The sequence below is a fragment of the Pelophylax lessonae genome (genome assembly GCF_965119305.1).
Source record: "Pelophylax lessonae genome assembly, chromosome: 2".
Lineage (NCBI taxonomy): Eukaryota > Metazoa > Chordata > Amphibia > Anura > Ranidae > Pelophylax > Pelophylax lessonae.
In genome coordinates, this window is record NC_138769.1 from 165,309,145 (window position 1) to 165,336,509 (window position 27,365).

General features: G+C 45.1%; 1 protein-coding gene across 6 annotated transcripts in view; it reads left to right on the top strand.

Moving 5' to 3' along the window:
* TSPOAP1 (TSPO associated protein 1) overlaps positions 1-27,365 on the top strand; it is a 432,345-nt gene that overhangs the window by 219,126 nt on the left and 185,854 nt on the right. For all 6 annotated transcript variants that reach the window (XM_082245070.1, XM_082245072.1, XM_082245071.1 and 3 more), the window contains exon 6: positions 8,556-8,639. In XM_082245070.1, coding sequence (XP_082101196.1) covers positions 8,556-8,639 — 84 coding nt within the window. The remainder of the gene's footprint in view (positions 1-8,555; positions 8,640-27,365) is intronic.

The window sequence follows — 27,365 nt, forward strand, 5'->3', positions numbered from 1 at the left end:
TCGCATTCCTCCCGGTCCCTGCGGGGGCTTCTAAGCGCATGTTATGCTGTGTGGGGGTCTGTGGGGGTCCTTAACCCTGTCCGCGCTGTTAGTGTGTGATTTGGGGGTACAGACATGGTGGTGCGGACCGCAGCGGTGAAAACAAATACGGGTCCGCCATTTTAGGTGTGGGCAGCTGCTCTGGCCTCACTGTGGGCACTTCTGCAGCTTCTCTATGTAGTGTTTTTGGCACCTTCGGGCGCCATCTTGTGTGTGGCAAGGTGTTTTTTTCTTGCACATGTTCGGTGGCCATTTTCCCGGAGCCTCCCATTCATTTACATAGGCAACCATTTTCCCTTAGGCCAAACCTTGTTGATCCTCTAGCGGTGTGACATCACTTCCTTTCCTGCATGAAGAGGGATCGTTCAGCAGCGTGGTAACACTCCTGGGGGTCTTTTTTGCTGTTTTTGGGGATATTCCTCTGCTTTCGGTGCCTTTCCTATCTCAGTGGGATACTTTAGATTGCAGTACATTGCGGTGGGTCGTTGCGATCGCGTCTTAAAGGGCCAGCGTCCTAGTAAATATCATGGAGTCCCAGGACAGAAAATTTCCCCCAGCCTTGCTGAATGACTCAGGTACTCCTGATTCTTCTCCTTCTCTTGCTGCTGCACTTGTGACTTAAGCGTCCAAGGTGAGCTTGTTGATGTCAGAACGGACTGCTAGAAAACGCCTTAGGCCTTCCCCTTCCTCTGATTCTGAGTCTGATATGGTTGCCTTGGACAGTGTACCCCCTGAGGGGTCTCAGTCCTTTCCTTCTGATGGGGAGGTGGAGGAGGACGACGGGGATGATTCTTCCCCTGAAACAACCAAAAAGAACGCGCTGCTGTGTCTGCGCTTATTGCTTCTATTAAGGATACACTACATTTAGAGGATGAGCCCAACCCGCCAGGTAAGCAGTCTTCCTTTGGGACTTGCAGGACCCAGCAGTGTAATTTTGGCAGCAAATTTCAATTTAGTTTTAGTCTTAGGACTAAAATGGCACTTTAGTTTTAGTCCCATTTTAGTCTTCTGCAAGTGTTTTAGTTTTAGTCGTATTTAGTCGACTAAAACTCCAGTACATTTTAGTCGACTAAAACTCCAGTACATTTTAGTCGACTAAAACTCCAGTACAATTTAGTCGACTAAAACTCCAGTACATTTTAGTAGACTAAAACGTCCTACATTTTAGTCATCTATAATCGAATGGGTGTAGTTCAATTGTAATTTGTAATGCATTATTTAAGCATTTCTCTACAATTTCCAAACTCATTATATACTACTGCTGGTCCTGGAGTGAAAAATCTAATATGTTATTATTTATGGTATTAAGCTTTGAGCATGCACCAGTGTTAATTTTGGCAGCAAATTTCGATTTAGTTTTAGTTAGTCTTTTGACTAAAATGCCATTTTAGTTTTAGTCGTATTTTAGTCATCTGAATTGTTTTAGTTTTAGTCGTATTTTAGTCGACTAAAATTGTGTTAATTTAGTCGACTAAAACATTTTAGTCAGTTTTAGTCGACGAAATTAACACTGGGACCCAGAAGGCGGCACAGGTGTTTCCCTGTCCCGCTGGGTTCCACGAAACGGTGAACGAACATTGGCGTAATTTAAAGTGCCCTTTTGTGGTACCAAAACGGTTTCGGTTCCATTACCCTTTCGCGTCTCCTACAGATTCGCGCTGGACTGTGTCCCCTAAAGTGGATCACACTGTGTCCAGGTTGAACAAGGCCACTCTTATGCCCTCTGAGGATTCTCCGGTGTTTAGGGACCCTACAGATTGGCGGGTGGAATCTCTTACTCGCCACGCTTATATGGTTCTTTGCTGAAGCCCATCTTCGCCTCTGTTATGGTCTCTCAGGCTGTGGCTGATTGGGCCCGGGTGCTGAAGCGCACTCTAGAGGCGGATTCCGCCCCTCCGACTACTGTGGAGATGGTGGATCAGATGCGTCAGGCGGTTTTGTACCTGTGTGATGCAGCCTTGGATGAGGCTCCTCTAGTGCAGATCTCCTCGCCCAGGGGGTGGTCGTCCCGGTGCCTCATCGGGACAGGTTTCTGGGGTTTTACTCAAATCTGTTCACTGTGCCCAGAAAGGAGGGCAAGGTACGTCCGATTCTGGACTTGAAAGCTCTGAACCGCTTTGTGCGGGTTCAAAAGTTCCGCTTGGAATCCCTCCGTTCGGTGGTGGCCTCTTTAAGCCCGGGAGATTTCCTGGCTTCCATCGATCTCAAGGATGTGTATTTACACATATTCGAGGGTCATCAGAGGTTCCTCCGATTCGCAATCGCGGAGGATCACTATCAGTTTTTGGCGTTACCTTTCGGTCTCGCTTCGGCTCCAAGGGTGTTTACCAAAGTGCTGGCTCCTGTTCTGGCCCTGTTGCGGACGCAGGGGATTGCGATCTTGGGGTATCTGGATGATCTCCTGTTAAGATCGAGTGCCAGCCCGAGTCTATTACGCGATCGGTCAACTACCATTCAGAAGCTTCAGGAGTTCGGGTGGACCATCAACGTTCAGAAGTCGACCTTGTCCCCTTCTGTTTGTCTCCCTTACCTGGGAATGGTCCTGGACTCTGCCCAAGCAAAAGTCTTTCTGCCGGAGGACAAGCTCCAGGCCTCGCAGAACGAGGTCAGGTCCCTCAAGGACAACGAATCCTCATCGCTCAGGGCCTGCATGCGGTCCCTGGGGTTGATCGTATCGGCCTTCGAGGCAATACCATTTGCACAGTTCCACACATGATCTCTTCAAGCAGAGATCCTGGCCAGATGGGACAGACTTCCTCAATCCTTGGAAAGGAGGATATCTCTGAGCCGCCACGTCAGAGTTGATCTTCTCTGGTGGCTCCAGTCCCCGGCTCTGACGGAGGGTAAATTCTTCCGCCCGTTGTTGTGGACGGTAATCCCCACGGATGCCAGCCTGTCAGGCTGGGGTGGTGTTCTGGGCATTCTGTCTGCCCAGGGCACTTGGTCGGAGGAGGAATCCTCCCTGCCGATAAACATATTGGAATTGCGAGCGATCAGACTGTGCTTGCTCCGTTGGTCGGATCATCTTTGGGGCCGCCCTGTGCGGGTGCAGACGGACAACGCCACGGCAGTGGCCTACATCAATCACCAAGGGGGCACCAGGAGTGCCCAGACGGCCCAGGAAGTGACCAAGATTCTGTCTTGGGCCGAGACACACGTCCTGGCGATTTCGGCAGTTCACATTCCAGGTGTGGAGAATTGGCAGGCCGATTATCTGACCTGCCAGACCCTGGACCAGGGGGAATGTGCGAGATGGGGAACCCCGGATGTGGATCTGTTTGCATCTCGGCTAAACAACAAGGTGGGAAGGTTCGTGGCAAGAACGCGCGACCCTCTGGCAGACGCCTCGGAAGCGCTGGTGGTGCCTTGGAATCGGTATCGCCTGATATATGCCTTCCCCCCGATTCAGTTGTTGTCCAGGTTCCTTCGCAGGTTGGTTTCGGAACCGAAGTTGGTGATTCTGGTGGCCCCAGACTGGCCACGCCGGTCTTGGTACGCAGACATCATACAACTGGTCGTCGAGCCTCCATGGCGACTCCCTTTACGGGATGATCTGCTGTCTCAGGGGCCAATGTTCCATCCTGCTTTACAGTCGCTGGCTTTAACGGCGTGGCTGTTGAAAGCCTGGTCTTGAGAGATTGGGGTCTCTCGTTGGCGGTCATTCCTACCCTGCTCAAGGCTAGGAAGGCCTCGTCCGGTAAGATTTATTACCGTACCTGGAAGGCTTATTTTGCCTGGTGTGAATCCAAGGGCATCCATCCTCGCTCCTTTTCGGTGGTGAGGGTGTTGGCCTTCCTACAATCTGGTGTGGACCAGCGTCTTGCGTTGACCACGATTAAAGGCCAGTTATCTGCACTGGCAGTCCTTTTTCAGCGCCCCTTGGCGTCAAATTCTTTGATACGCACCTTTATTCAAGGGGTGCGTCATTTGGCTCCTCCTCGGAGAGCACCTTTACCTCCTTGGGACTTGAACTTGGTTCTGTCCGTTTTGCAATGTCCTCCCTTTGAGCACATCAGGGAAATTTCTCTGCCTCTGCTGTCAAGAAAGGTTGCCTTTCTGGTAGCGATCACATCTGCTCGCAGAGTGTCAGAGTTGGCGGCCTTGTCTTGCCGCTCCCCGTACCTGGTCGTTCATAGGGATAAGGTGGTCTTGCGACCTAACCAATCTTTCCTTCCTAAGGTGGTCTCTGATTTTCACCTTAACAAGGATATTGTCTTACCTTCGCTGTGTGCGAATCCTTAGCATCCGAAGGAGTTTGCTTTGCATTCCTTGGATGTAGTCCGGGCGATCAGGGTCTACCTGTCGTCCACTGAATCCTTCAGAAAGTCGGGTTCTCTTTTTGTCCTTCCTGAGGGACCTCGGAAGGGTATGGCTGCATCTGTGGCAACCATTTCTAGATGGATCAGACAGATGATTGTACAGGCCTATTCGATTAAGGAACGGGTACCGCCCTTCCCTGTCAAGGCGCACTCTACCAGAGCAGTGAGTGCGTCCAGGGCTTTCCGACATCAGGCTTCGGTGGCCCAGTTGTGCAAGGCTGCGACTTGGTCGTCTGTGCTCACTTTTTGCAAATTTTACAAACTTGATGTTTTGGCGTCGGCAGATGCCTTCTTTGGCTGCAAAGTTCCCTAGTGCGGCAGTGCCTTGAGGGGGCCCTGGCTTTGCCGATCCCTGATTGTTGGGGTTGTTTCCCCCTTGTTTACTTGCTTTCCTGGGTTGTTTGCTCCAGTCAAGCTTTTCTGTTACCCAGAGGTTACCTTTTGGTTCAGATAAGGTTCCTTTCTCTGACCTGGGTGCTGCGTTGCCTTTGTGACAGTTGCGCTTCCCACCCCTCATGTCTACACTGCTTTGGGACATCCCATTGGTGAAGACTGTAGAGTGGGCGCAACTGTCAGAGGACGTAAGAGAAAACTGAATTTTTGTAAAATCTTACCGTAAAATTCCTTTCTCTGAGTCCTCTGACAGTCGCCACCCCCGCCCCTTTTTTGGGCTTTCTTGGACTTTAACTGCTTGCTACCAAACTGAGTTGGGAATGCTGATAGCAGGGGGGTATTGGACCAGTGTCTATGTAAATTACGTTTTTAACAAGTCTTATGCCTAGCTTGCTCCTATGGATAAGAGGTCAATACCCATTGGTGAAGACTGTATGAGTGGGCGGCGACTGTCAGAGGACTCAGAGAAAGGAATTTACGGTAAGATTTTACAAAAATTTCGTTTTTTTTTAATAATTTTTTTTTTTAAGTGCCCCCCACGTGCTTGCACGCAGAAGCGATTACATGCATACGGCGCAACCACATATGTAAACGGTGTTCAGTCCATACATGTAAGGTATCGCCGCGAATGTTAGAGCGAGAGCAACAATTCTAGCCCAAGACCTCCACTGTAACTCTAAACTGGTAACCTGTAAAAATGTTTAAAGCGTCGCCTATAGAGATTTTTAAGTACCAACGTTTGGCGTCATTCCACGAGTGTGCGCAATTTTAAAGTGTGACATGTTGGGTATCTATTTACTCGGCCTAATATCTTTCACATTATACAGAAAAATTGGGCTAACTTTAGTGTTTTTTTTTTTTTTAATTCACAAAACAGTTTATTTTCCTGCGCAAATACTGTGTGACATAAAAAGTTGCAATGGCCGCCATTTTATTCGCTAGGGTCTCTGCTAAAACAAAAAATATATATTTGGGGTTTCCGAGTAATTTTCTTGCAACAAAATGATAATTTTTACATGTAAAAGTGGAGTGCCAGAAATCGACCGGTATGGAAGTGGTTAATTCTAGAATTTTTCGTATTACACACACTGTTTAATTTACACTATCCCTTTTTATGTATATGGATGATGGCACAGTAGGTATTCTAATAAAAAAAAAAAATCAAAGTACCTTTTTTCATAATTGATATGCAGCTGTCGTGTGACCCAGCTCTTTCCCAGCCTGTCTGCAGGGAAGCATAAACAGGAGGAGCCTCTGCTGCCAGTCACATATTCAAAAAAAAAAAAAAAACAGCTTTTAAAACACAAAGGAGAAAAAAATATCAAGTAAATGTTTTAAATTGCCATACAAATATGTATGTGAACTCAAAGATTTATTATTTTGTGCAAAAAATAGGTGTGGGCTATCTGGGGGGGGGGGGGTTCTGGCAATCACAGCTTGTTTCATGCCCCTCTAGCCTGTGTTTATTGTATGTATGTGAATAGAATTACAGGGAGGTGATGCTTTCATCAATCTACCTGTAATATCCAGCCCCTATTGTGTGTAGCAGTTTAGTTGCCATGGAAGAGGAGGGAGGGAGTGGTCTGTCATTTATCCAGAGTGCATACATCCACATGTGGGACTCACGTGGGGTGCACAAATAAGAGAAAGAAGAAAATGAACAGCTTATAAGCGAACTGAAACTGGAGCATGCTCAGTAGAGGTGGCTACAGATGGTCTACACAATTTTAGGCTGCAGATAGAACACAGGCAAGGAGGGAGGGAAAGTGAACATCAGGATCAACCTGGATTTTTGTAGAATACAGAAAAGGAATCACATAGCTACTGCGTGAGGATTAACAGCATGCAATACAGCCTGTATTAATGATGTGAGTTCAATGACACTTTTTATTCACTTTATCCGGCAAACTTTTAAGTAGCACTCAGCTTTTGTTGCTCAGGCCTATTCAGATTGGATTGTAGTCCGATAAATTGGTCCCTGTGACATATAAGAGCTAGACACATTTTGAGAGCAGAGGATATCTGAAAATGTACTAACAGAGGTTGGCAGCAGTGTAGGTCATGGGAAGCAGAGGTGCTTATAGTAGGTAGTAAGATGAACTTTATTATATAAACTGGATGTAAAATGCCTTGAAAAAGTATTCATACCCCTTGAAATTTTCTACATTTTGTCATGTTGCAACCAAAAACGTAAATGTATTTTATTGGGATTTTATGTGATAGACCAACACAAAGTGGCACATAACTGTGAAGTGGAAGGAAAATGATAAATGGTTTTCAAACTTTTTTACAAATTAAATATGTGAAAAGTATGGCGTGCATTTGTATTCAACCCTGTTTACTCTGATATCATAACTAAAATGTAGTGGAACCAATTGCCTAGTCACCTAATTAGTCACAAAATTAGTAAATACGGTCAACCTGTGTGTAATTTAATCTCAGTACAAATACAGCTGTACTGTGAAGCCCTTAGAGGTTTGTTAGAAAACTTTAGTGAACAAACAGCATCATGAAGGCCAAGGAATACACCAGACAGGTCAGGGATAAAGTTGTGGAGAAGTGTAAAGCAGGGTTGGGTAATAAAAAAAAATTCCAAGCTTTAAACATCTCATGGAGCACTGTTCAATCCATCATCCCAAAATGGAGAGAGTATGGCACAACTGAAAACCTACCAAGACATATCCATCCACCAAAACTGAAAGGCAGGGCAAGGGGAGCATTATTCAGAGAAGCAGCCAAGCGGCCCATGGTAGTTCTAGAGGTGCTGCAAAGATCCACCGCTCAGGTGGGAGAATCTGTCCACAGGAGAACTATTAGTCGTGCACTCTACAAATCTGGACTTTATGGAAGAGTGGCAAGAAGAAAGCCATTGTTGAAAGAAAGCCATAAGAAGTCCCGTTTGCAGTTTGTGAGAAGTCATGTTCGGAGTCACCGCAAACGTGGAAGAAGGTGCTCTGGTCAGATCAGACCAAAATTAAACTTTTTGGCCTAAAAACTATTTTATTGGGAAAATGGATGGAGCCAAATACAGGGCAATCTTAGAAAAGAGCTAAAGTCTGCAAAATACTTAAGACTGGGGCAGAGGTTCACCTTCCAGCAGGACAGCAACGCTAAATATACAGCCAGAGCTTCAATGGAAACATTTAGATCAAAGCATATTCATGTGTTAGAATGGCCTAGTCAAAGCCTGGACCTAAATCCAATAATTAAGAATCTGTCGCAAGATTTGAAAATTGCTGTTCAGACGCTCTCCATCCAATCTGACAGAGCTTGAGCTATTTTGCAAAGAAGAATGGGCACAAATTTCACTCTCTAGATGTGCAAAGCTGATATAGACCAACCCAAAAAGACTTGCAGCTGTAATTGCAGCGAAAGGTGGTTCTACAAAGTATTGACTCAGAGGAGCTGAATACAAATGCAAGCTACGCTTTTCAGATTATTTGTAAAAAAAAAATTGAAAACCATTTATCATTTTCCTTTCACTTCACAATTATGTGCCACTTTGTGTTGGTCTATCACATAAAATCCCAATAAAATACATTTACTTTTTTGGTTGTAACATGACAAAATGTGGAAAATTTCAAGGGGTATGAATACTTTTTCAAGGCACTGTATGTTGTAGTTGCTTGGTACCTAAAAGCTCATATGGCATAATGTCATCATATGCCTACTTTTTTGGCTACGTCTTGTCCTTTGTTTCCTTATCTTCATTTCTGTAAGATAAAATCATTAGTTCAAACCTGATCAGGCTACTTTTGCAAACCTATTCACATTTTTGTTTTTGTTTTTTGTTTCTTTTTTAAGGAAGTTGAACTAAGAAGAAAACGGAAAGAATGTGAAATCTTAGAACAAGAGGTAAAGAAGAAGCAGAAGAGATGTGAAGAATTGGTAAGAAAAGAACTATGATTTATACTTGGCATTTTCTCTAGTTAATGTGCTATCCCTTAAAACTGAAATCTACCCAAAAGGGGAAGCACCCTCCCCCATCCTGGTTTTGACAGGTACCCGTTCATACTTCCGGGTGGGATCGCCGCGGTGATCTAAGAGTATTTCCGGCCCTTCCTCCTTCCCCCCCCCCACGCTGCCTTTTGGGACACACACAGGTCCCAGAAGAGGGCAGAACCATTCACAAAGCGCATTGCGACTCACGTATGCGCAGTACGAAACCACCTGTGAAGCCTGAAGGCTTCACTGCCGATTTCCCTTTGTGAAGATGCTGGTGCCTGCATCGGAAGCTGAAGAATTGGCTTGGGTGCCAACATCGCCAGATCCCTGGACAGGTAAGTGATGTTATATTAAAAGTCAGTATTTGTAGCTGCCGACCTAATTTTTTTTGGGAGACTGGAGCTCCTCTTTAAGATGGAAATTGGTAATACTTAAAGCGGAGTTCCACCCTAAAAACTATCTTTGCACCTCCGCTAGCTTAAATGAACCTGAAAAATTGGATAATTATTTTTTTTGTTTTACTTACCTTGTTTTTAATGAAAATATACTTACCTTCCTCCCTCTTCCTCCCTCTGCGGCCGCGGCCCACAACGTCACTCCCTCCTTGCATTGACTCCTGGGAGATGAGCGTCATCGATTCCAGGAGTCAATGCACCTGCACCGGAGTCACTCGTCACTTCTGGTGCAGGCGTGTCATTCCCTGCTGAACAGCTTCTGGGCATGCCCAGAAGCTGTTCAGGGATGACGCGCCTGCCCCAAAAGTGACGAGCAGGGCATTCTGGGACTCCGACATCACCGAAGAGGACACGAAGAGGGACGCTCCGGCTTCAGCTGCCCACACCTAAGATGGCAGCACTGGACAAGACATTTTCAATGTAAGAAATTCTTCTTACAGGTAAGTGAAACAGGGGACAGTTCAGAGGCTATCCTTGCTTAAATGCTCTAGCCCAGACTGTCCCGGGGGTATTTTTAGGAAAAAAAAAATTTCTGCCCTGAACTCCGCTTTAACCACTTAAGCCCCGGAGGATTTGGCTGCTCAAAGACCAGGCCCTATTTTGCGATTCGGAACTGCGTGACTTAACGGACAGTTACGCGTTCGTGCGACGATGTACCCAAATTAAATTGATGTCCTTTTTTTCTCCCAAAAAGAGCACTCTTTTGGTGGTATTTGATCACCTGTGCGATTTTTACTTTCTCTTACGTCCTCTGACAGTCGCCGCCCACTCATACAGTTTTCACCAATGTTATTGACCTCTTATCCATAGGAGCAAGCTAGGCATAAGACTTGTTAAAAACAAAGTAATTTACATAGACACACCTATGGGGGCTGTCCCACTGGTCCAATACCCCCCTGCTATCAGCCATCCCAACTCAGTTTGTCTTCTGCCTAGTTAGGAGTGAGATAGGCTCTCCCTGTGCTGGGCTACAGTCTCAGCCTTCTTCTATTTATTTTATTTCCGCAAATGCGTTTTTTCTTTGCATTACTAGCTGTTTATTTCTCAGCGTTTAGTTAGTCACTTCTTCAAGATGATGACGGCGTCGCAAAGCTGGGAGTCGCACTGGTCGTCCTGGTATCCCAGGACAGAGGGCCTTATGGAATCCCAGCCCGCCATTGAGCGTTTAGCAGGCTATGCGTAAGCCCTGTCCTCGCAAACGACCCATCCCTGTCCTCAGGGATGCAAGCCTGCGAGGTGGCCACCTCGCCTGGACGTCTCACCCCCGCCATCTGGGGGGTGGGAGGTTTCCCGTCGATGTGAGGCACCCACGCCATCGGGTACAGTAAGTACATTCTGTGTGGGGTCTCTGTCTGGGGATGGCAGTCCTGTGTGTCTGTGCGTTTTTGGGGCTCCCTTTCTCCCGGTCCCTGCAGGGGCTCTAACTCAGCTAGTTCGCTATGTGGGTTTGTTTGTGGGGGTCCCTCTCCTATGTGACATTTTATGGTGTGTGTGGAGGTGCAGACACGTGCGGCGACCGCTGCGGGGTTAAAAACCGCCGGTCCGCCATTTTAGGTGTGGGCAGCATGCTGGCTTCACTGTGGGCGCTTCTGCAGCGATGTGTGTAGTGTATTTTGGCCCCTTACGGCGCCATCTTGTGTGTGGCAATGTGTTCTCCTGAGCACATGTCGGCGCCCATTTTCCCGGAGCCTCCCATTGCTTTCTATGGGCAACCATGTTTCCTTAGTCTGAAGTCCTAGTGCAGCCTCCTGTGGTGACATCGCTCCCTTTTTTCTGTACAGAGGAGATCGGCAGGCGTGTTGTAACACTTGTGGGGTCTGTCTTTGCTGTTTTTTTGTGGGAATACCTCTGGCTGTCAGCTTATTCCTGTTTGGGGGTCTGCTTGCAGAATCCTTCATAGCGGTGTACTGCGGGGGATCGCGGTGCGTTTAAAGGGCCAGTACCTTGAAAAAGAAAAAAAAAAGTTTTTTATTATGGAGTTTCAGGACAGCAAAATTTCCCCCAGCTTTGGTGGATGCTTCAGGTTCCTCTGAATCTTCTGCTCTGCCTGCCGCACTTGCGACTTTAGCGTCCAAAGTGGATTTTTTGATGACTGAACGGGATACTAGAAAAAGGCCTAGGCTTTCTCTTTCTTCTGATCTGAATCTGACATGGTTGCCGTAGATAGTGTGCCCCTTGAAGGGTCTCGCTCTTCTCAGTCTGAGGGGGAGGCGGAGGTTGCGGGGGTGGATGATTCCCCCCCTGGGACGGCCGAGGACCGCACAGCTATGGATGCGCTGATCATTGCCATTAAGGAAACACTACATTTAGAGGATGAGCCCAGTCCTTCGGGAAAACGGTCCTCTTTTGGTACCCTCAGATCCCGTAAGGCGGCACAGGTATTGCCTTGCCCCGCTGAGTTCCACAAAACTGTGAATGAACAATGACGCAACTTGAAGCGCACTTTTGTGGTGCCGAAGAAGTTTCAATTCCTCTACCCCTTTGCGTCTCCTACGGATTCGCGCTGGTCTGTGGCTCCCAAAGTGGATCACACTGTGGTCAGATTGAACAGGGCCACTCTGGTACCCACCGAGGATTCTCCGGTGTTTAGGGATCCTACGGATAGGAGGCTGGAATCTCTTGCCCGACATTCCTACATGGTGGCGGGTTCCATGCTGAAGCCTATTTTCGCCTCTGTCATGGTGGCTCAGTGGACCAGATTTATCAAGGGGTCATGTATTTGTGCGATGCGGCCTTGAATGAGGCCCCATTAGCTGCGCGCTTATCTAGTGTTGCAGTACTTAATCGCCGCTTGATTTGGTTGAAAAGCTGGTCGGCTGACCAGACTTCCAGGAAGATGGTGTCTGACATTCCTTATGCTGGGTCTCGTCTTTTTGGAGAATCCCTGGATGAATTGGTTAAAGGTGTCATTGGGGGCAAGAGCACTCTGTTGCCCCAGAATCCTAGGGGGTAAGTTTTTCCGCGGTAAGCGGGGCCCCTCCTTTAAACCAAATCAGGGGTCCTTTCGTGCCTTCAAGGCGCAGGACAAGGGGAAACCTTTCAAGGGCCAGGGTGGCAAGCCAACAGCCGCCCAGGCTGGTACGGCGGCACAGTCCGCCACTGCCTGAAGGGGCGCCCTCACCCGTTTCAGGGGTGGGGGGACGTCTGCGCGGTTTGCTCCAACCTTGGCTGCTCCGGATTCCGGACAGGTGGGTTCAGGAAATCATTCGATCAGGTTACAAGATCGAATTCCTTTCGCGACCAGGGGACAGATTCTTTCCCTCAAATCTTCGTTTGACCCCAGATCAGTTGCAAGATCTTCATCGGGTGGTGCAGGATCTACTCGCCCAGGGGGGTAATCGTCCCGGTGCCGCATCGGGACAGATTTCGGGGGTTTCTACTCGAATCTGTTCACTGTGCCCAGAAAGGAGGGCAAGGTGCATCCGATTCTGGACTTAAAAGCTCTCTCGTTCAAAAGTTCCGCATGAAATCGCTCCGCTCGGTGGTGGCCTCCCTTAGTCCAGGAGACTTCCTGGCTTCTATCGACCTGAAGGATGCATATTTACACATCTTCATTTCGAGGGTCATCAGAGGTACCTCCGATTCGCTATCGCGGAGGAACACTATCAGTTTGTGGCGTTGCCTTTCGGTCTCGCTTCAGCTCCAAGGGTGTTTACCAAAGTGCTGGTTCCTGTTCTGGGCCTGTTACGGGCACAGGGCATTGCGGTCTTGGGTTATCTGGACGATCTCCTGTTAAGATCGAGTGCCAGTCAGAGCCTGCTGCGCGATCTGTCCACTACGGTTCAGACGCTCCAGGAGTTCGGATGGACCATCAACGTTCAGAAGTCGACTTTGTCTCCTTCGGTTCGGCTCCCATATTTGGGAATGGTCTTGGACTCCGCCCAATCGAAGGTGTTTCTTAGCCGGAGGACAAGCTCCGGACCCTGCAGAACGAGGTCAGGTCCCTCAGGGACAACGAATCCTCGTCACTCAGGACCTGTATGCGGTCCCTGGGATTGATGGTGTCAGCCTTCGAGGCGATACCGTTTGCTTAGTTTCACACGCGGTCTCTCCAGGCGGAGATACTGGGCAGATGGGACAGGCTTCCTCAGTCCTTGGACCTGAGGGTGTCTCTGAGTCGCCAAACCAGAGTGGATCTTCTGTGGTGGCTCCAGTCCCTGGCTGTAGCGGAGGGAAAATCCTTCCGGCCGTTGCTGTGGATGGTAATTACCATGGATGCCAGCCTGTCGGGCTGGGGTGGCGTCCTGGGCAACCTGTCTGCCCAGGGCACTTGGTCGGTGGAGGAATCTTTTCTACCGATCAACATCTTGGAATTAAGAGCGATCAGGCTATGCCTGCTCCATTGGTCAGAGCGTCTTCAGGGCCGCCCTGTTTGGGTGCAGATGGACAATGCCACTGCGGTGGCTTACAGCAATCACCAAGGGGGCACCAGGAGTGCCCGGGCGGCCCAGGAAGTGACCAGTATTCTGTCTTGGGCCGAGACTCACGTCCCGGCGATTTTGGCAGTTCACATTCCGAGTGTGGAGAATTGGCAAGCCGATTATCTGAGCCGCCAGACCCTGGACCAGGGGGATTGGTCCTTGCACCCGGAGTTGTTTCAAATGCTGTGCGCGAGATGGGGATCCCCGGATGTGGATCTGTTCGCTTCCTGGTTAACCACTTTACCACTAGAGCATTTTGCTTTCTTACGTCTGGGCCACTTTTTGCGATTCGGCGCTGTGCGAATTTAACTGACAATTGCGCGGTCATGCGACGCCGTACCCAAACAAAATTTACGTCCTTTTTTTCCCACAAACAGAGCTTTCTTTTGGTGGTATTTGATCACCTGTGCGATTTTTACTTTTTGCGCTATAAACAAAAAAAGAGCGTTTATTTTGAAAAAATAACAATATTTTTAACATTTTTTTATATGAAATTCCCCCCAAAGAAGATGTAAAAACCAATTTTTTTTTAAATTTTTGGCCAATTTGTTTTCTGCTACCCATGTTTGGTAAAAAAAATCGCAATAAGCGTATTTTGATTGGTTTGCGCAAAAGTTATTGCGTTTACTAACAAAGGGAAAGATTTTTGTCATTTTTGGTGTTTTTTTTTTTTTAACGAGTAATGGCGGCGATCTGCGATTTTTTTTTTTTTTTTTTTTTTTTTTGCGGGACTGCGACATTGCGGCAGGCAGATCGGACCCTTGACTGACATTTTTGACACTTTTGGGGGTACCAGTGACGTTACTGCAGTAATCAGTGCTATAAATATGCACTGTTACTGTAAAAATGACACTGGCAGGGAAGGGGTTAATTTTATTGGAGAGGGAGGGGTTAATGTATGCCTGGTGCTTACTGACGTGTGGGGGGGGAGGTGACTGTGTGAGACAGGGACAGATCGGATGTCCAGCTATGCTGAACACTCCGATCTGTCACTCCCTGTCACTGAGGAGATCCGCCCGCTCTGTTTACACAGGCGGGCGGATCTCCAAACTGGATTCCCCGACGATCGGGGCAGAGCAGCGGCGATCGCCGCTGCTCTTCCCCTGGCCCGACTCCCGCTGTGAATGAAAACAGCAGGAGCGCGCCTCCGGCGGCGCGCGAGCGCCGCCTACAGGGGGAGGAGTCTGGCGACGTAGGTCTACGTCGTCAGACGGGAACGAGCCACTTTGCCGCAGTAGTACTCCGGTACATAGCGGTAAAGTGGTTAAACAACAAGGTGGGAAGTTTCGTGGCAAGAACGCGCGATCCTCTGGCAGACGCCTCGGATGCGCTGGTGGTGCCTTGGCACTGATATCGTCTGATAGATGCCTTTCCCCCGATTCAGTTGTTGTCCAGGTTTTTCCGCAAGTTGGTCTCGGAACCGAAGTTGGTGACTCCGGACTGGCCGCGCCGGTCTTGGTACGCGGACATCATTCAACTAGCCGTCGAGCCTCCATGGCAGCTGCCGTTACGAGACGATCTACTGTCTCAGGGGCCGATCTTCCATCCTGCTTTACAGTCGCTGGCTTTAACGGCGTGGCTGTTAAAAGCCAGGTCCTGAGAGACTGGGGTCTCTCATCTGGGGTCATTCCTACTTTGCTCAAGGCTAGGAAAGCCTCGTCCGGTAAGATCTATTACCATGCCTGGAAGGCTTATTTTGCCTGGTGTGAATCCAGAGGATTCCCTCCTCGTTCCTACTCGGTGGCGAGGGTGTTAGCCTTCCTACAAACTGGTGTGGACCAGCGCCTGGCATTGACCACGATTAAGGGCCAGTTGTCTGCACTGGCCGTCCTTTTCCTGCGCCCATTGGTATCTAACTCGTTGATTGGCACCTTTATTCAAGGTGTGCGTCACTTGGCCCCTCCTCGGAGGGTGCCTCTACCTCCTTGGGACTTGAACTTAGTTCTGTCCGTTTTGCAACGTCCTCCCTTTGAAAACATCAGGAAAATTTCTCTGCCTCTGCTGTCGAAAAAGGTTACTTTTCTGGTGGCGATCACTTCTGCACGCACAGTGTCGGAGTTGGCGCCCTTGTCCTGTCCGCTCCCCTTACCTGGTGGTTCATAAGGATAAGGTGGTCTTGCGACCAATCCAGTCTTTTCTTCCGAAGGTGGTTTCTGATTTCCACCTTAATGAGGTTTTGCCTTTGCTTTGTGCGAATCCTAAATATCCTAAGGAGTTTGCCTTACATTCCTTGGATGTTGACAGGGCGATCAGGGTTTACCTGTCGTCCACTGAATCCTTTCGGAAGTCGGATTCTCTTTGTCCTTCCTGAGGGACCTCGGAAGGGTATGGCTGCATCTGCGGCGACCATTTAAAAATGGATCAGACAGACGATTGTACAGGCTTATTCGATTAAGGAACGGGTACCGCCCTTCCCTGTCAAGGCGCACTCTACCGGAGCGGTGAGTGCATCCTGGGCCTTCCGGTATCAGGCTTCGGTGGCCCAGGTGTGCAAGGCTGCGACTTGGTCGTCAGTGCACACCTTTTCAAAGTTCTACAAACTTGATGTTCTGGCATCGGCAGATGCCTCCTTTGGCCGCAAAGTTCTGTGTGCGGCAGTACCTTAAAGGGGACCCTAGTTTTGCGGGTCCCTGGCTGTTGGGGTTGTCTCCCCCTTGTTATTTGCTTTCCTGGGTTGTTGATCCAGTTGAGCTTTTTCTGTTGTCCAGAGGATACCTTTCTGTTCACGTAAGGTTCTTTTCTCTGACGTGGGTGTTACGTTTCCCACCCCTCATGTCTTCACTGCTTTGGGACATCCCATTGGTGAAGACTGTATGAGTGGGCGGGGACTGTCAGAGGACGTAAGAGAAAACTGAATTTTTGTAAAATTTTACCGTAAAATTCCTTTCTCTGAGTCCTCTGACAGTTGCCGCCCCCGCCTCTCTATTTGGGGTTCTTTGGACTTTAACTGCTTGCTACCAAACTGAGTTGGGATGGCTGATAGCAGGGGGGTATTGGACCAGTGGGACAGCCCCCATAGGTGTGTCTATGTCAGTGGTGTCCAAACTTTTTTCAAAGAGGGCCAGATTTAATGAAGTGAACATGCGTGAGGGCCAACCATTTTGCCTGACATTCTTTGGACCATTAAAATGAAATGCAAATTAACTATTTCATCACAGGGATTACAAATCTAAACAGGTGTTATGCCAGTTATCATGGCGAGAGCGCTGGTCCTGTCATACTAGCACCAAATTTATTTGTGATTTTTAGTGCTCCCTTATCAGGCTTAAGCCTGGTACACACGATCAGATTATCGAACGATCTTGCGTCCGATTTTTGTTGCATGCTAGTCTCCTAGTTCACTATGGAAAGTGAAGAGGTTACTTTCATACAAAAATTCCCGTTCGACAGAATTCAACTTCAGAAGTGATGTCATGTGTTGAATTGTTTTGTGTTCTATGAGTGGGCGGCGACTGACAGAGGACTGAGAAATTTTACGGTAAGATTTTACAAAAATTCAGTTTTTTGCGCTATAAACAAAGAGCGACAATTTTGAAAAAATAACAATATTTTTCAAATTTTTTATATGAAATTCCCCAAAAAAATGTAAAAATCTAAATTCTTTAACATTTTAGGCCAATTTGTTTCCTGCTACAAAAAAAATTGCAATAAGCGTATTTTGATTGGTTTGCTCAAAAGTTATTGCGTTTACTAAGGGAAAGATTTTTGTCATTTTTATTGTTTGTTTTTTGTTTTTTTTAACGAGTAATGGCGGCGATCTGCGATTGTTTTTGTTGCGGGACTGCGACATTGCGGCGAACAGATCGGACCCTTGACTGACATTTTTGACACTTTTGGGGGTACCAGTGACATTACTACAGTAATCAGTGCTATACATATGCACTGTTACTGTAAAAATGACACTGGCAGGGAAGGGGTTAACTTAGTGATCAAGGGGTTAAGTGTGTCCCTAGGGGCGTGCTTCTAACTGTAAAGGGGCATGGCTAGTGATGTAACCACAGAGACATACGATCCTACATAGCAGGATCGTATGATCTCTGCAGTTAGATCATGGAGAATGACAGGTGGCTTTGTTTACATCAGCCGCCTGCCTTTCTCTCTCTGCCCCGGGAGATCGCGGGTGACCGGCGGACATTGGAACCGCCAGTCACTCGCGCGGACATGTCAGGGAACGAGAGGGGGCGGGAGCGCGCCTCCGGCGGCGTGCGCGCTCGCCCCCTAGAGGCTCGTAGGCGAGCGACATAGTACTAGGTCACTTTGCCTGTACGGGGCTGACTGCCGCAGTAAATAGTCGTGCGGCGGTCGGCAAATGGTTAACTACTTGCTGCCCAGGCCAATTCTGGCATTTCTCTCCTACATGTAAAAATCATCATATTTTTGCTATAAAATTACTCAGAACCCCCCAAACATATATATATATATGTAATATATATATATATTATTTATTTATTTATTTTTTTTAAGCAGAGGCTCTAGAGAATACAATGGTGAGTGTTGCAAATTTTATGTATCACACAGTATTTACGCAATCCATTTTTAATACCTAAATTTTTGGGAAAAATACACTTTAATGAACTTTTAATGCAAAAAAAAAAACCCCACAATAATATACCCCAATGTTTTATTAAAATATGATATATATATATATATATATATATATATATATATTTACGTACATAATCTGCACCAGGCTGCCATTTCTGCAGGTGATGAACTGTGTGTATAGAATGAAGATTAAAAAAAAATAATAATAATAATCATTTACTTGCCGTATTTTTTGTTTCCTGGATCTCCTTAATATCAGCATATCTCTGATCGGTATTTAACTCCCCCGTCAGATACGAATCAATCAACTGCATAAAACATAATAAGTTTTATTAAATAAAGGTTAAATAAAATGTTTTCATTGGTGGAAATATTGAAATATAAGAACATTACATATAAAAAATTACGTGGAATAAATTCAGTAACCCATTGTGCAGCCCCCCTCTTTCAGGAAATAAAGATAGGGGAAGCTTAGGGGTACCGCCCCTCAATGACCATCAACTAAAGAAAGCCAGATGGCCGGACTCAAGGGGACAGAACTCTATCCGACGCGTTTCGCCTTGTGGCTCCTTCAGGGGTATTTGTACATAGGTTTCACATAGGTTACTACAAATACAAGGAAAAAACATCATCAGCTGTTTTTTTAACAGATATATCACATACTGAATGATATTTGATGTAGAAAAAATTGTAATATACAAGAAGGAAGCTTACAAATGTGTGAACAGTGTCAGCGGTCAGCCACGAAGAAATCAATAAAGTTCACTATATGCAAGTGAGGATGACAACCACATCCAGATCTAATAACCCAATAGGGTCCTAGGGCATAGAGGAATACCTCCCGGATACCCAAAAACCAAGTGGGAGACGGAGAGGAAAATATATAGACTTTAGTCTTTTTTGAGTGGAGATCATATAGTCCTTGATTGCTGAAATCAGGGAAAGTAATGAATGAATTACTACCACCCCAATTTTTTAATATTATAAGAATCATATTACCTCATCTCAGAAAAACATATCTAGTCTTTGATTCAAATGCCAAAGAAAAAACCCCTTTGGATTAAGGCGCCAAGTTGTTAGGAGGGGACAATAAGGTTGTTCAAATCCAAGCAAGTATAATCTGTTGGATATAGACATTTGATGAGTCACTCCAAATTGGAAATGACTGTTTCAGCGGATAAGTGAAAGTATAAAGTATAGATAGCCATAAGAATATTACCTTGATGGAGTAGCAATGAACGCCTCAATGGGAAGAAAAAAAAGGGGTCAAATGCCGTTCTAGCATCAATCCTCATAGAGAGCTGACTCTAATCTGTATTCCTCCTAAGATCCTTTTAAAAGGATTGTTTGGCGCCAAAAAATTAGGTGCTCTACGCCCTCCATAAGTCACTGCCCACGGCACACTTCCGCCGCAGGATGGTGACTGGAAAGTGCTATTGCGCATACGCGATGATGGCGGGACGCGTGGTCTCTGCCCCCCGCATCACCCGTCATCAGTCAACCCCAAGGAAGTGGGGAAGAAGAGCAGAAGTGATGGGATGGCTGAGTGTACAGACCACAAAAAAATCCAAAAAGCCACAAAAAAACATTCACCAAAAGGAGGAAATTCATAATAGTATTTGTGGACATAACATAAGAGTAACAGGCGCCATCTTGTGGACACACAAGAGAAGGCGCCTAAAAAGTGTTACTAGATGCTAGCAACACTAAAATTTTAGAGAATATCTGAAATTATAATTATATAAAAATAGTCAAACATAATAAAACTGTAAAAAAAAAAAAAAAAAAAAGGGGGTCTCATTTACCCGCGTATCATATTCCCCAAATACAGGGGTTTATACAATCCAGAAATTGGGCACCAAGGATGGCTCCCCGCCCCAAACTTCGACCAGGAGGGAGGGGACCCCCAATCTCCGGTCTAGGCTGATTAATTGTCTAAAGTTTGCATAGGGGGATCAAAGTTTCTTCAGAGAAAATGCCACAACATAACATACTAAATACTTCATATATATTTGTGTATACTGAAAATGTAGTTTTTTGTCATATTGAGTTTTCAAATAAGCTAGGTGAACAGGAAATTATAAATACAAGAAACATTTATAGCCAATGTATTTATTTAGGCCTAGAGGTTTTTTAGCATTAAGCTGAAAGATCCATTGAGTTTCAAGCTGTAACAGCCATCTATCAATGTCACCTCCTCTAGGTGATTCCTCCACATGTTCCAAGAGCACAAAATTTCATATACAGTGCCTTGCGAAAGTATTCGGCCCCTTTGAACTTTGCAACCTTTTGCCACATTTCAGGCTTAAAACAAAGATATAAAACTGTAATTTTTTGTGAAGAATCAACAACAAGTGGGACACAATCATGAAGTAGACTGAAATTTATTGTATATTTCAAACTTTGTTAACAAATAAAAAACTGAAAAATTGGGCATGAAAAATTATTCAGCCCCTTTACTTTCAGTGCAGCAAACTCTCTCCTAAAGTTCAGTGAGGATCTCTGAATGATCCAATGTTGACCTAAATGACTAATGATGATAAATAGATTCCACCTGCGTGTATTCAAGTCTCCGTATAAATGCACCTGCACTGTGATAGTCTCAGAGGTCCGTTTGAAGCACAGAGAGCATCATGAAGAACAAGGAACACACCAGGCAGGTCCAAGATACTGTTGTGGAGAAGTTTAAAGCCGGATTTGGATACAAAAAGATTTCCCAAGCTTTAAACATCCCAAGGAGCACTTTGCAAGCGATAATATTGAAATGGAAGGAGTATCAGACCACTGCAAATCTACGAAGACCTGGCCATTCCTCTAAACTTTCAGCTCATACAAGGAGAAGACTGATGAGAGGTGCAGCCAAGAGGCCCATGATCACTCTGGATGTACTGCAGAGATCTACAGCTGAGGTGGGAGACTGTCCATAGGACAACAATCAGTCGTATACTGCACAAATCTGGCCTTTATGGAAGAGTGGCAAGAAGAGAAGAAAGCCCTTTCTTAAAGATATCCATAAAAAGTGTCATTTAAAGTTTACCACAAGCCACCTGGGAGACACACCAAACATGTGGAAGAAGGTGCTCTGGTCAGATGAAACCAAAATCAAACTTTTTGGCAACAATTTGGCGTAAAAGCAACACAGCTCATCAGCCTGAACACACCATCCCCACTGTCAAACATGGTGGTGGCAGCATCATGGTTTGGGCCTGCTTTTCTTCAGAAGGGACAGGGAAGATGGTTAAAATTGATGGGAAGATGGATGGAGCCAAATACAGGACCATTCTGGAAGAAAACCTGATGGAGTCTGCAAAAGACCTGAGACTGGGACGGAGATTTGTCTTCCAACAAGACAATGATCCAAAACATAAAGCAAAATCTACAATGGAATGGTTCACAAATAAACATATCCAGGTGTTAGAATGGCCAAGTCAAAGTCCAGACCTGAATCCATTTGAGAATCTGTGGAAAGAACTGAAAACTGCTGTTCAAAAACGCTCTCCATCCAACCTCACTGAGCTCGAGCTGTTTTGCAAGGAGGAATGGGCAAAAATCTCAGTCTCTCGATGTGCAAAACTAATAGAGACATACCCCAAGCGACTTACAGCTGTAATCGCAGCAAAAGGGGGCGCTACAAAGTATTAACTTAAAGGGGCTGAATAATTTTGCACGCCCAATTTTTCAGTTTTTTATTTGTTAAAAAAGTTTTAAATATCCAATAAATTTCGTTCCACTTCATGATTGTGTCCCACTTGTTGATTCTTCACAAAAAATTACAGTTTTATATCTATATGTTTGAAGCCTGAAATGTGGCAAAAGGTCGCAAAGTTCAAGGGGGCCGAATACTTTCGCAAGGCACTGTATTTTAGATTGAAAGGATGATATAGGCCTATATGGCGGCTTATAGAAGATTCCATCAGGCCATTCTTGATTTCATATAGGAAATCACGAATGTGACTATGGAAGGGTCTTTTTGTTTTCCTTACATAAAATGCCTTGCATAGGCACTCCATGTAGTAAACTACCCCTATCGTTTGGCAATTAATATCAGAACGTGGGGTCCATGTTTGACCATTGGGGAAAATGTACAGCATTATTTACCCAGATCCAATTACAATAATTGCATTCACCGCATTTTGATGTACAATTTTTTGCCTTTTTTACAATGTCCTCAAAGGCCACTTGGTGCCTTTGTTTATAGGTGACTATGGGTAAGATGATCGCGTAGTGACTTGGCCCTACGATATGTTATTTGGGGTTTTTCCCCTATATATTTGGCTACAATTGGATCATCTTTGAGTAAGTGCCAATGGCTTGATAGAATTTTTTCTAGTTGAGCGTGATTTTGTGAAAAACGAGGGATAATGCGTGTTGGTAGCTTGGTTTTGGGCTCACAAATAGAATATAGGAGAGAATCACATGATCTTTCTTTTGCCTCTGCTTTTTTGAGGCATTTTTTTGCTTTAATTCCTGTGATGGTATTCACCGTCACTGGAGGTGAGGAGCAGCTACTTAATGGTTTGAATTGCTTCAGATGGGACAGCGATATTTGTCAGCAATATCTTCATAATGAAATATGAAGATTTAATCCTATTTTACACTGGGAGACTTAGACTGTTATAGACAATTGCCATGAAGTCTGACTCCTAGATAATGTATGTATTCCATGTCCCTGCATGTCAGACAGGCTTCCCTATTGTTTGTGTATTGAAATGGAATGTGTATTGTGTTAAAGTTTACATGTCTCATTGTTAAATGTTAATGACCTCTCTTGTTCTGTCTGTCTTAAGATAAACCTATTATAGGATGTATACACTGTATGTGAGTGTAAAACTCTGTTTTCATTGGATTGTGAATGTCAGGGCCTGTTTTTTTTTTTTTTTTTTTTAAACAAGGTCCACCTGGGTGGTAACTTTGTAGGAGAAAACTGTATTAAAGTATGTTTCTTGTTTAATAAAGAGTTCTATTTCACCCTCAATCTAGAGTTCTGTCTCTTATTGGGGGAATCGGCTACAAGGGATTGCTATGTCCTTCATACTCCCTTGGATAATCAATTGTAAGAGCTTGTGTGAGAGCTTGTTCTGCTGCACTCTCTGGGAAAACAGAGGTTCACCCACGGGAACCTGGAGCTTTGTCCTAGGTCCAGGGTGGGTAGGAGACAGCGAGACCCTAACCAAGCTGCGGCGGTTCGTGGGGTCTGAGTCAGTTACGGTGTCTGGTGGAGTGCTTGGAGCCCTCGGGAAGCACTAGGAGCATCCGTCAGCGGAGGTACCCGGTCGGGGTGCTGGTTGATCTGTTACAACCCCTTTTTAAAAGACGATTTTGTAACATTTTAGCCTGGAAGAGGAAATCCTATCAGTCACCGTCCTGCGGCGGAAGTGGGCCGTGGGGTGTGACTTATGGAGTGCATAGAGCACCTAATTTTTTGGCGCCAAACAATCCTTTTAAAAGGATCTTGGGAGGAATACAGATAATTTCAAAAAATTGTGTTGGTGTTAATCATTACTTTCCCTGATTTCAGCAATCAAGGACTATATGATCTCCACTCAAAAAGGACTAAAGTCTATATATTTTCCTCTCCGTCTCCCACTTGGTTTTTGGGTATCCGGAAAGGTATTCCTCTATGCCCTAGGACCTTTTTTGGTCATTAAATCTGGATGTGTTTGTCGTCCTCACTTGCATATAATGATCCTTATTGATTTCTTTGTGAATGACCGCAACACTGTTCACACATTTGTACATTTCCTTCTTGTATATTATTTTTCTACATCAAATATCATTCAGTATGTGATATATCTGTTAAAAAAAACAGCTGATGATGTTTTTTCCTTGTATTTGTAGTAACCTATGTGCAAATAACCCTGAAGAAGCCACAAAACAAAACGCGTCGGGTTGAGTCCTGTCCCTTGAGTCCGGCCATCTGGCTTCCTTTGGTTGATGGTCAACTTCTAAGCTTCCCCTATCTTTATTTCCTGAAAGAGGGGGCTGCACAATGGGTTACTGAATTTATTCCGTGTCATTTTTTATGATATGTAAAGTTTTTACATTTCAATATTTCCAGCAATGAAAAAAATAATTAACCTTTTATTTAATAAAATTTATTAGGTTTATATTATCAGGCTACACACCTTCGGAGGCAAATCGATTGGTGTCGACATGGGGAGTCAAAGTTATGGGTTCAAATAGAACAAACAAATACACCGGTCCCCCTGAAAAGGGCACTATGGTGTTATAAAAATTCACCAGTAAAATTAAGATCACATCAATTGATTGGTACAACCTTACAAATATGTTCACAAATTTGTTCCCATGACTCTGTCTCCTCTTATGACTCACCACTATACCCGATATTGGGAAACCCGAGATTTGCCATAGGAATGGAAGCAAAACCTTTTAAAACTCTTAGCAATTCAGGTTGCTTTCAAGCCTCCCATTTCATAAGGGAAAATAACTGGCCCTCTATGGAGACTTTAATGAATGAAGGAGGAGCATTTAGACTCCCTTTCTGGAATGCACTTCAACTTTATCATTTTTTTAAGATCGATTCTTAACCCCCAGAATTATAATCGAGAATTAACGACATTTGAAAAGTATTGTTCGGAGTCAGGGGGTATATCTCAGGTCTTATCCAAAACCTATAATATAATAAACCTCCCTAAGGTTAACTATCAAGTAAAATACCTGGATAAATGGGAGAGGGAGTTATCATGTGCCTTCACCTCGGAGCAGAGACAACACATAATCAACCTTGCCTTTTAAATCATCCATATGTACTAGGTATCAAGAATTAGATTTCAAAATTTTGACAAGATGGTATTATACACCATATAAATTACATAAAATGTCAAGGAGCAACACGGATAGTTGTTGGCGTTGCATGGTTGAAGAAGGCACATTAATACATATCTTTTGGTCTTGTCCTAAATTAACAAATTTTTGGAATACAGTTAGGTAGGTTATGCAAAAATTCTCAGAAACAAAGATACCAGAGGACCCAGCTTTTTTTCTTTTACAACTAAGTAAGATACCAGTAAAAAGATACAGAGGATCTATAATATGCCACTTGGCAAACGCAGCTAGAGCATGTATTCCAATTAATTGGAAAAAACAATCACCACCAACAATAGAAGGCTGGATACACAACGTAGAAGAAATAAACAAAATGGAGGACTTAGTTCTGACAGCCCAACATAAAAGAGAAAAGTACACAAAAACATGGAGTACGGTACATGGAATTCGTTTATGCTCTTGAACCAAGGGAGAATCCCACTAGAAGAAGATAGGTTGGACCCCTAAGCAATAAAGGCTCGGCAGTAAGGGAGGAGATATTTTCCTATATTCTATTTCTTTTTTTCTCTTGTCAGCTTTTTTTTTTTTTCTCTCTTTCTTTCTTTCTTCTTTTTTGTTCGGGGTTGTTTTGTTTTATAGAAATAGTGAAGTAGAGGTGAGAAGAAGTTAGGGGAATACATTTTGAATGATGGAAAAGTTAATGTAAGAATAGAATTGAATATGATATGAGATGTACAGTGGGTACGAAAAGTATTCAGACCCCCTTACATTTTTCACTCTTTGTTATATTGCAGCCATTTGCTAAAATCATTTAAGTTCATTCTTCTTCCTCATGAATGTACACACAGCTCCCCATATTGAAGGAAAAACACAAATTGTTGACATTGTTGCAGATTTATTAAAAAAGGAAAACTGAAATATCACATGGTCCTAAGTATTCAGACCCTTTGCTGTGACACTCATATATTTAACTCAGGTGCTTTCCATTTCTTCTGATCATCCTTGAGATGATTCTACACCTTCATTTGAGTCCAGCTGTGTTTGATTATACTGATTGGACTTGCTTAGGAAAGCCACACACCTGTCTATATAAGACCTTCCAGATCACAATGCATGTCAGAGCAAATGAGAATCATGAGGTCAAAGGAACTGCCTGAAGAGCTCAGAGACAGAATTGTGGCAAGGCACAGATCTGGCCAAGGTTACAAAAAGATTTCTGCTGCACTTAAGGTTCCTAAGAGCACAGTGGCCTCCATAATCCTCAAATGGAAGACGTTTGGGACCACCAGAACCCTTCCTAGAGCTGGCCGTCCGGCCAAACTGAGCTATCGGGGGAGAAGAGCCTTGGTGAGAGAGGTAAAGAAGAACCCAAAGATCACTGTGGCTGAGCTCCAGAGATGCAGTCAGGAGATGGGAGAAAGTTGTAGAAAGTCAACCATCACTGCAGCCCTCCACCAGTCGGGGCTTTATGGCAGAGTGGCCCGACGGAAGCCTCTCCTCAGTGTAAGACACATGAAAGCCGCATGGAGTTTGCTAAAAAAACACCTGAAGGACTCCAAGATGGTGAGAAATAAGATTCTCTGGTCTGATGAGACCAAAATAGAACTTTTTGGCCTTAAATCTAAGCGGTATGTGTGGAGAAAACCAGGCACTGCTCATCACCTGTCCAATACAGTCCCAACAGTGAAGCATGGTGGTGGCAGCATCATGCAGTGGGGGTGTTTTTCAGCTGCAGGGACAGGACGACTGGTTGCAATCGAGGGAAAGATGAATGCGGCCAAGTACAGGGATATCCTGGACAAAAACCTTCTGCAGAGTGCTCTGGACCTCAGACTGGGCCGAAGGTTTACCTTCCAACAAGACAATGACCCTAAGCACACAGCTAAAATAACGAAGGAGTGGCTTCACAACAACTCCGTGACTGTTCTTGAATGGCCCAGTCAGAGCCCTGACTTAAACCCAATTGAGCATCTCTGGAGAGACCTAAAAATGGCTGTCCACCAACGTTTACCATCCAACCTGACAGAACTGGAGAGGATCTGCAAGGAGGAATGGCAGAGGATCCCCAAATCCAGGTGTGAAAGACTTGTTGCATCTTTCCCAAAAAGACTCCTGGCTGTATTAGATCAAAAGGGGGCTTCTACTAAATACTGAGCAAAGGGTCTGAATACAAAAAAAAAAATTATTAGGTTTTATACAGTTGTGATTTATTAGTACCTGGCGGGGAAGTTAAATACCTATAAAGTCCCTGCTTTTCCTCTTTTTATATTTTTCACTGACTCTTTTTGGGATGTGTTGTTGACAGGATTGGCTCTGGCATTTTCCATATCTCTGATCAGCTCTGCTCCTGACCCCTCTCGACAGTAGCAATAAGTTTTCCACAAAGCTGAACGCCCCCCCCCCCCCCCCATGCATGAGGGCAAGCCAGGAAAGGAAAATAAAAAATTGTAACAAAAGTTTGA